The sequence below is a fragment of the Suncus etruscus genome, chromosome 4, assembly GCF_024139225.1.
Source record: "Suncus etruscus isolate mSunEtr1 chromosome 4, mSunEtr1.pri.cur, whole genome shotgun sequence".
Classification (NCBI taxonomy): domain Eukaryota; kingdom Metazoa; phylum Chordata; class Mammalia; order Eulipotyphla; family Soricidae; genus Suncus; species Suncus etruscus.
The window spans coordinates 112217890-112228173 of NC_064851.1; the positions used below are offsets into that span (position 1 = coordinate 112217890).

General features: G+C 39.4%; 1 protein-coding gene and 1 non-coding gene across 2 annotated transcripts in view; one reads left to right on the plus strand and one right to left on the minus strand.

Annotated features, from left to right (window-relative positions):
• Positions 1 to 9373, minus strand: part of LOC126007187 (disintegrin and metalloproteinase domain-containing protein 20-like) — a 44769-nt gene extending 35396 nt beyond the window's left edge. The window contains exons 1-5 of the mRNA XM_049772663.1: positions 7385 to 9373; positions 6901 to 7056; positions 6616 to 6864; positions 6448 to 6582; positions 6073 to 6279 (exon numbers count right to left, since the gene is read on the minus strand). Of these exons, the coding sequence (XP_049628620.1) occupies positions 6073 to 6279; positions 6448 to 6582; positions 6616 to 6864; positions 6901 to 7056; positions 7385 to 9373 (2736 nt within the window). The remainder of the gene's footprint in view (positions 1 to 6072; positions 6280 to 6447; positions 6583 to 6615; positions 6865 to 6900; positions 7057 to 7384) is intronic.
• On the plus strand, positions 4744 to 4884 carry LOC126007698 (small nucleolar RNA SNORA70). The gene has a single exon (XR_007495194.1). It is a non-coding gene; the product is annotated as a small nucleolar RNA SNORA70 (small nucleolar RNA).
• Positions 9374 to 10284: the final 911 nt, after the last annotated feature.

The following is a 10284-nucleotide window of genomic DNA, read 5'->3' on the forward strand; positions in this document are numbered from 1 at the left end:
CTAAGTATGCAATTATAATTTTACTTTAGGTTTTAAAATATTCTGTTAAATATTCTTTAGGTTATGGTTAAGAGAAAAATCATAGGGGCAACTTTTTCACTAATAATTAATACTGTACTATACTATATTCTACTACACTACACTATACAACACAAAACTATACTATATTTCAAATTGATATTCTGTCTTTTCTAGACTGTACTGTACTATATTATACTGTTATATGTTACCATATGCTATACAAACTGTTATGCTATATTATGCTATGCTACACTGTCACACTACGCTACGCTATAATATTCTATGCTCTGCTATACTATACTGTTCTTCTGTATTGTACAATTCTACACTATTCTATATTACAATAAACTGTACTGTACTATAATACTCAAGATTGGAATACACTACGCTCAACACACCACTCCATTTCACACCATAATAACCGTAACACAATATACCATACAATACCATGCCAAGCAATGCCATATAAAACCATAGCACAGAATAATATAACATACCATAATGCACCATACAATTCCATAACAAAACATAGCATAACATGACATGACATGACATAACATAGCATATCATACCATAAATAACATACCATAAAATTATATCATAGCATATAATTTCATCCCATGCCATGGTATGTCATTATGCCTTGACTTGCCATGCCATTCGTAGGTAGACACAACATACAAAACCATACCTACCATAACATTTTGTACCATATCATAAAATAGCATACCATACAAAACTAGACCATTTGACACCATGTCTTACCTTACCATAATTTAGCATATATTACCATACTATAATGTCATGTCATACCATATCATAATTTAACATGTCATTCCATTCCAAACCATATATAACATTGTATGCCACACCTGGTAATGCTAGACTATCTTGTATTTATCATACTGTGCTTAACTACCCTGTGCTGTACTGTATTATTATTTGCTATTCTGGGATATTCTGTGCTGTGTTATGCCATGTCATTACATGCCAAACCATGCTATGCTATGCCTTAACATACTATAGCATACTACACCATTCCATACCATTTTATACTTTAACATACTATATCAAACCATACATAATTTATATGTATATATATAAATATATATATATATACCACTCCATAAAAACCCAGACCTCCTAAACCAAAAGCACATTATATAGCAACTACACTATATTGCTCTATACTACACTACATCACACCAAAACACACCACACTCCACTATAACAAGTAAACCTAACATACCATATTATGCCATGCTATGCCACACTATGCTATGCTGCACTATGCTTTGCAATACTACACACACTATACAGCACCACACTGAATTGTACTACACTACACCATACTGCACTCTCGCTATACTACAGTTTGTTATACTTTACAATACTGTGCTATGCTATACAATACTATGACATAGTACAGAATTGCTACACTATGCAACACTGTACTAATACTAACATATACTATATTAATACTGTAGCATGCTTGCTAGACTATATTAATCTATGCTGTGATATCCAACAAATTTAGTGAAATAGGCCATTCTATGCTAAACTACTCTGTCACATCCCACTCAGGAGGGGCACACACCAGAAGGTGTAGTGCTCTCCTGAAAAGGAATTATTTGCCAAAAAGGCCCGCTTAGAGCAGTCAAAATCAGTTGACCCTTTGCGTGGATTGTTTGGCAATAATTCTAAAGTGGCTGTAACTATCTCTCTATTTTTAACCAATATTAAAATCAAGCCTTAGTAAATTCTTTCTAACAAAGGAGAACAGTACAAATCCCGCCAAAAGTCTCCCATTAACCAGCTCTTGTGATTTTTGCTACTTTGGCGCCAAGATCAGGTTTTTCCAAACACTTAGCTCATGAGTGAAGTAATTTTCAGTTTTCCCCTGCTTACTCAAAACAAAGTAATTTTCAGTTTTCCCCCAAAACTCTAAAACATTTCTCTCTCTTCCCACTTCCCTGAAAATTACCTGTTTCCCCCTGCTTACCCAAAACAAAACTAACCCAAAACAAAACCGCCTTTTCACCTTCAGTATCGGTTCTTTAATATGCTAATTTAAGCCAGGGTCCTTCATTCTTTTCCCAGTTTCTTTGATGTCAAAAATTTACACCCTGCATTCCAAACCTCAACCTTTAAAAAGCAGCCAGCTCAAAAAATAAATTTGTCTTCGTCTTTCTAGACGCGAGTCCCCATGCATTCTGTGTGGTCTCATTCATTTTTACAATATTGTTCCATCTTTCGCCATTCCGTGTACCCACTCTCTCCCCGTGGGGTATTCCCGAACTCCACGAAGAATCTGTTGCAGGCTGCAACAGAATTGGCTCACAGCACTACTCTAATTAATACTATGCAATACTAAATTATAATCTACTTCACTACACTACTCTACACTGCACTACACCTGCCTATATTGTTCAAAACTATCTTATAGTTGTGCTTTATCTTCAACAGTTATTTGTTTATATGTCCATTGTTTCTGGACATATTTCTCAGTGTCTCATAATATTATTGAAAAATGATAAATTATTTTATGCTTCTAATCTATTTTATTCATGTACTTTCCAAGAAATCCATTTACTAGTGTCTTTAGTCCTACAGTCCAGAACCAGCAGCCATAAAAAGAGTCTGCCATTTTAATAAGATCTTAAATGTGATTGCTGTGTGTACATAATACATGCAGTACATACAGTATTATGTACAATCCCCCCCCCCCCAGGGGAAGACCAGTGGAGAGTTTTTGGCAGTTGGAAGAGATAGAGAGCAGTGGATTGAACTGTTTCTTCCCTTACACTATGGCTTTCTCCCTGATTTTGAACTGATATTTTACAACTTTCAGCTGAACCCTTTTGCTTTACCTGGCCCTCAATCTGACTTTATTCTAGTCCAAATCCAGCTTTCATTCCCTCTTTATCTCTCTCCTGTCCTATGGGTTTGTCATAGGGCAAATTAATAGGATTCCTATTAATGAGACAGAGATATTTGGCAGAGTCTTGCTTGCAAGACCCTATAGACTCCAGCAACACGGAACCTTCTCTAGCAGTTCAGCTCTGACAAGCAACTATATGAAAAATTATTTTTAGAAAGAAACTTACTGTTTTATTGCTAGTTAATTGACATACATTCATAAAAGTTTTATTTTGTACAGCATAATATTTTGATTTATTGTGAAAAATGACAAATATCTTTAAAGGTATTCCAATATAGATATAAGAAACCAAGAACGATATAATCATATATTCTTTAGAAGGAATTTCTAGCAACTACTATCTGACAATTTTCATATATGTCATCCATCAGTGCTCTTTAGAATTCTCTTGTTGTACAATATATACTTTGTATTCAAAGGAGGATCTCCAAGTAGCAATTAAGAGGACTTTTGCTACTCTGGATACTGTGCAGCCAGAAAGCACAATGCTTTGGCAATGCACACAATTTATGATTTTGTACATTGATAGCAATACTTTTTTTAGGATATAATAAAATAATCCTTTTGAAAGAATGTGTCCTAATTAGCACTTATTTCTCACTTATTGTACTCTAAAACTCACTGTTTGCCAAAATGAACAAGAATTCTGCATTTTCAATTTTTAGCTTTTGTTCATGTTATAAATATTGGGAAAGCTCTTCCCAAATCTTAAAACTTCAAAATTCATGAACAAGTGTATAATACAAGATCATTAAATTTTTAAAAATCAACTTATTTCTAAGTGGTTTTAAAGTCACAAATATCATAGCTTTTACTTTGTAGGTATGAACTTACCAAACAAAGATATGGTTTAATTAATTTGTTATAAATCTTTCTATACTCACAGATATTTCTACTACAAATCTTGCCTATCTCTATGAACAGTTCAAATATTTTATATCTTATATTTAGGAATATAAATGTCCATTCCTCTACTTCAGAAAATTTCATTGTCAGTTTTTGCAGTATTATGTATTATATTCAAAAGTGATGTCCTGTATACACTATTCTGAGATTTCTTATTTCTGCTTAAAATCCATTGTATAGGCTTCCACGTAAGATGCTGATAATTCATTTCTTGCATGATAAAATCCCGCATAGTCCAATTTTCATATGATGCTGTTCTCTGTTCATTAGTCAATAAATTAATATTGTAACCATTCCTTTTATAATTAACCACATGAAAAACTTACTCAATATGTACTACTTAATGAGTAATTAAGTTGATTATTCAATATTGTTTTGGAAATACTGGCCATAGCAATATACACAAAAAACTCTATGAACTTCATACTGGAAAAAAAGTAGAATGATCAAAACTGGCAGACTATATGTTAGACTTTGGAAATCTAAGTCTTTGATAAAATACCTCCTAGCTCAAAAATATTTGCTGTAATTTGGAGGTCAGAGAAAATTAATATAAAAATATCCAGCACTTGAACTCAAATGAAAAATCATCTTTCCAATTTCACTTCCAAAAATAATTCCTTAGATTTTACCTCCAAAAATAATTCCTTAGAAGTAAAATTAAAGATGCACATGAAAGATTTACCATCCAAATAAATGTGTTGCTTGACTGTGATAGTAGATACTTCAGTGTATTTTAAACACGTATGATTTTCCTTTGTGTATGTTGTTCTTAGCTGTCATTTTCTATGATAGAAAAACTGTTGGTTTGAAAATCCAAAATTATCTTTCCTCTGGGCCTGGAGAGAAGGTTCAGGGTTTAAAACAAGTCTTGGGTGCAGCCAATTAAGCCAATCATGCTCTCTTCCCTGTGGGACCCTGTGTGCAATGGTTGCAGACAGCAAGCAAGCAGCCTCCTTGGTAGTAATGCAACCTCTGACCTTTATAGGCTGTAATAAGGGACCTTGGAGACAGTCTTAAATCATAAATAAATAAATAAATAAATAAATAAATAAATAAAACAAAAAAAGTATCTTGAATACAGAACCAAGTTCAATCACAGGCTGCAATTTGTCCCCCAAACAATTCCAGGAGAAATTCTTGTGCACAAAGACAGGAGTAATCTCCAGCAAACCGTGTGACCTTGGATTCTTAGACCAGAAATCTATCTAAATAAGAGGATAGATTTTCATATTTTTGATATATGTGACGTCTTATAATTTTCTCAATTAAATACTATATTTTAATATATATTTATACTGGTTTATTAATATGAATGGCAGTATGCTAATTGTAAACTCACTGTCTTTTGTAAGTGAAAATCAGTTATATTGTATCTCTGACATGAACAAGAAAATATGTCCTTAATTATTCAGTGAGTTCTAATTCTTCTGCTGAATGATACTAATATTGAAAACATAGAGGCTAGTCATTGCACAATGATAGAGCATTTGCCGGGATGCGGGACAGACTCTGGGTAAATACCCAGCATTCTATATGGTCCCTGAGTCTGCCAGAAACAATTTCTGAGTGCAAAGCCAGGAGTAATCCCTGAGTACCACCAGGTGTAGCCCCCAAACAAAACAAAACAAAACAATTAAAAAAATAACACGATGTTTAGTTTCTCATTTTGTGTCTCATGTTTTAAAGTGAATATATTAGTGCATATATTAAAAAAAAATGAAAAGATGAAATATATTTTTCCAACATATAAGGAAATGAATACACACTACTGAAAAACTTAGAAATATATATCTAGGAATTAACATTTTTAGAGTTGTAGGAGTTAATATTTAAGATACCCAAAGATAATTATTACAAGATTTTTTTTTCGGTGACCCCTGGGAATTAGGAAACAAAATATATTTAAGAATTGATTTGATTTTCTTTATTTTGTCATAACTGATTGATAGTATTTCTAGGATCCAGCTGGAACACTCATTTCAAAAGTGATGTTAAAACATTCTTTTAACATTTTAACAATGCTTTTAACGTTACAACGATGAAAATCAAGAGAAATATAATGAAACGCAAGAGCAGAAGAAAAAAACAAATGTGTGAGTGTTCGACATCTTCAAATTCAGTTAAAACTTCAAACTCAGTTGTATCTTCTCCTTCTCCGCCTCCTCCTCCAACTCCTCCTCCGCCTCCTCCTCCGATTTCGCCTCCGCCTCCTCCTCCACCGCCTCCTCCTCCGCCGCTGTCTCCTCCACCACCGCTGCCGTCTCCTCCGCCACCGTCTCCTCCTCCGCCACCGCCACCTCCTCCTCCACCGCCGTCTCCTCCACTGTCTCCTCCTCCGCCTCCTCCTCCGCCTCCGCTTCCGCCTCCTCCTCCGCTGCCGTCTCCTCCACTGTCTCCTCCTCCGCCTCCTCCTCCGCCTCCGCCTCCTCCTCCGCCTCCTCCTCCGCTGCCGTCTCCTCCACTGCCGTCTCCTCCACTGTCTCCTCCTCCGCCTCCGCCTCCTCCTCCACCTCCGCCTCCTCCTCCGCTGCCGTCTCCTCCACTGTCTCCTCCTCCGCCTCCTCCTCCGCCTCCGCCTCCTCCTCCGCCTCCTCCTCCGCTGCCGTCTCCTCCACTGCCGTCTCCTCCACTGTCTCCTCCTCCGCCTCCTCCTCCGCCTCCGCCTCCTCCTCCGCTGCCGTCTCCTCCACTGCCATCTCCTCCACTGTCTCCTCCTCCGCCTCCGCCTCCGCCTCCTCCTCCACCTCCGCCTCCTCCTCCGCTGCCGTCTCCTCCACTGTCTCCTCCTCCGCCTCCGCCTCCTCCTCCACCTCCGCCTCCTCCACCGCCTCCGCCTCCTCCTCCGCTGCCGTCTCCTCCACTGTCTCCTCCTCCGCCTCCGCCTCCTCCACCGCTGCCGTCTCCTCCAGTGTCTCCTCCTCCGCCTCCGCCTCCGCCTCCACCTCCTCCACCGCTGCCGTCTCCTCCAGTGTCTCCTCCTCCGCCTCCGCCTCCTCCTCCGCCTCCGCCTCCTCCTCCTCCTCCGCTGCCGTCTCCTCCAGTGTCTCCTCCTCCGCCTCCGCCTCCTCCTCCGCCTCCTCCTCCGCTGCCGTCTCCTCCAGTGTCTCCTCCTCCGCCTCCGCCTCCTCCTCCGCCTCCTCCTCCGCTGCCGTCTCCTCCAGTGCCTCCTCCTCCGCCTCCGCCTCCTCCTCCGCCTCCGCCTCCTCCTCCGCCTCCTCCTCCGCTGCCGTCTCCTCCAGTGTCTCCTCCTCCGCCTCCGCCTCCTCCACCGCCTCCGCCTCCTCCACCGCCTCCGCCTCCTCCTCCGCCTCCTCCTCCGCTGCCGTCTCCTCCAGTGTCTCCTCCTCCACCTCCGCCTCCTCCTCCGCTGCCGCCTCCTCCTCCGCTGCCGTCTCCTCCTCCTCCTCCTCCAACTCCTCCTCCTCCTCCTCCTCCAACTCCTCCTCCTCCTCCTCCTCCTCCTTGATGACTTCCAGATGTTGGGCCACTGTCAACACTTCCCCCCTTTCCTGCCGCTTTGCAGAAGGGTGGGCGCCAAGCAGAATCGCAGTGGCAGTTATGTCGATTGTTGCAGATCCCGTGCATACTGCATTTTTTAGGAGAGCAATGATTTGTGAAGTGTGACGCAGATAAACAGCGTCGATCAACACAAAAACTATTTTCTCCACATTCAGTTCCATCTTCCACTTCACCAAGATCTGGTGCGTGTGCCCCGTAATGGTAGTCAATACCCCAGCAAATGACACCATTGATATTCGTTGAAATGAGGGTGCTGTGACTTTGCAGATTAGAGAGTGGGTTCACATTCACACACTGAAGCCTTCCACATTGAGAATCCTTTATAGCGCAAGGTGTGTAAGAATCGGTAGAGTATGCACAGTTACCAAAGCGATCACCTCTGTTATTCACGTCTACATAGCAACTAAGACTAGCACTCTTAGCCTGGTCACCGAAAAGTCTTTTACACTGTTCTTGGCGGCTTCGGCATCTCTTTCTATGACAAAATCCATCACCTTTACATGAGATCCCACCCTGCACATAAACGTCCTCAGGGCACTCATGGTAGGTCCCATTGCACCACTCTGGAAGATCACATTCATTTTCATCTTTTCGACACAATGTACCTGCTGGCAATAACTTGCAATTCCTGCAACAAAGTCCAGAAGCACAAATAGCCCCCCGTGCCAGTTTGCAATTTGCCTCACAACAGGGATCATTTGCACAAGAACTAATTGTCCCACAGTCACAATCTTCTCCTTCTTCAAGCTTACCATTCCCACAGCGTTCCTCTCCTAAGGTTTCCTCGGTATCTGGTAGCCTTAACAGACAATGTGTATTTGCCTCATAAAACTGACTGTAGCTGCAGTTACTGAAGACATGTGCAGACTGCAAGGTTCTGTGCATAATACAAAAAGTTTGCCCACATGCACAGTACTTTTCATCTACGCCAATACCAATATTAATAGCAATTGTTCTTGAAATTATAACTGCAATTATATCCATTCTGTAGTCATCCCTTATCACATTAGCTGCACAATTATACTGTGTTTGACATATTGACTTCATATATACATGGTATACTGTTTCACCTTCTGGAAACATATAAAGTAAATGTGCTAAGTGATGTGAAATGCGTAGGTTCAAAGTGTGTTCCTTCCAATTACAGAATGGTATTACATGTTTAATGTTAGGGTCATAAGGTATTGGATCTTTGTCAGTCCAGATTTCAATTCCCGCTAAAGTTATTGTTAAATCAAATTGCATATAATTAGCAATCACAACGTTCAGGATAGGAAGTAGATTATTGTTTGTAAATGTGGTATTAGAACGATAATGATGAAACATAGTATTATCAACCACTATTACTAATCTAAGATATCGCTTGTGGATCCACCACCCCACATATCCACTCTGCTCTGATGTGGTTAACTGGTCACTCTTTATAACCTTGAATTCACATTGAGATTCATCATCTATTGATTCACATCTCCTAGCTGGTAAGTCATTGTTCTCACTGACCAGCTTATATACCAGATGCTCAAATGTGGTTGAATTTAACTTTGGCTCTATTTTATAAACTGTGTTGTTTTTCTGTAAAATTCCATTAAATCCCCCAAAACAGCTATTGATGGAAACCTGGGACAATAGGTCCCCTTGCACATAACCATGATAATAGCAATTGTTCTGGATAAAAGGATGGTCCTGAGAGAGAGCACCCTGGTCTGTGTAGGTGAACACTGGCATGTTTCTGTCCAACAAATACTTGGTTACCTTCATGTGAACAACTTGTTCCTGGCCATCAAACTTCATTCTGTAAGAAATCCATTCTGAAGGCTTTTCACTTGGAGCAGAGTCTAAAATTTTCAATGGAATCATTACTTCTGGGTTGGGTTGGCTTTGAGAGAGTACAACTGAGGACCATCCATTATGGAAAAGTAGCACCTTTAGCATGAGCAGTAGTAGCTGTCTGGTAAATCTTACTTGTTCCTCACCTATGACCATTATGTAGTCTTCAGGAAGATCAGCTGGTGAGATCAGTCGAGAAGAAGGGCTTACAAGATCACTGTTGCACTAAAATGTCCTTGAAGAAATTGTCTTCTTAAAGTTTCACATAATCAATTTAAGGCACTATAATGTATAAAAAATAGACACAAAGCTATGACATAAATAAGTAACAGGCCATTTTATGAAACATTTGATTTGCATTTAGGTCAAAATTTAAGGCACTGTTCTGCATTACATCTACTTTGAAATAACGGTTATCAAGGTGTTTCAAAATGAGCTTAGAAAATTTTCTAGCAATAACCTTGGTTAACTCCTCTGAATAATGCCTATGGTCTATTAAAGTGTTCTTTTAAAAGTACTTTGCTCTTCTGGGGCCTCATCACATCACTAAAATTAACTTATATTCTATATAATATAAAAATATTTTTAGTTTAAAATATATATGGAGGCTTGATTCACTTTCTTTTCTTTATTTTGAATTTTTTTCATCTTCTGGAATAAAAATTTACCAGGGCTTTTATGAAGCTCTGTCCTTAGGTATGACTGTTGGCAGTACTGTTGGCAGGGACACTAAGTGTGGCACAGGACAGAACATGAACCAGCACCACAATCAAGTCTAGAACTCAACCTGCTGTGATCTCTAGCCTTCTCTTTTCAACTTATACAATTTTCAGGGTCTCACTGTCTGTGGTGAGGACATCTGATAGCCATATGACCATTTGTGTTGGAGCTTAGTGGTCCATATGTAATACCAGGGATGTAAACAAGTTTGGTCTCATACCATGAAAGCACTCTATTGACTCAACTATTCCTCTGTTCTTTTGTCCTTTTCTTTTAAAATTTTTTGAACTTTTTCTTCACCATGAGTTATGAATTACAAAGTTGTTCATGATTGAATTTCTATTTTT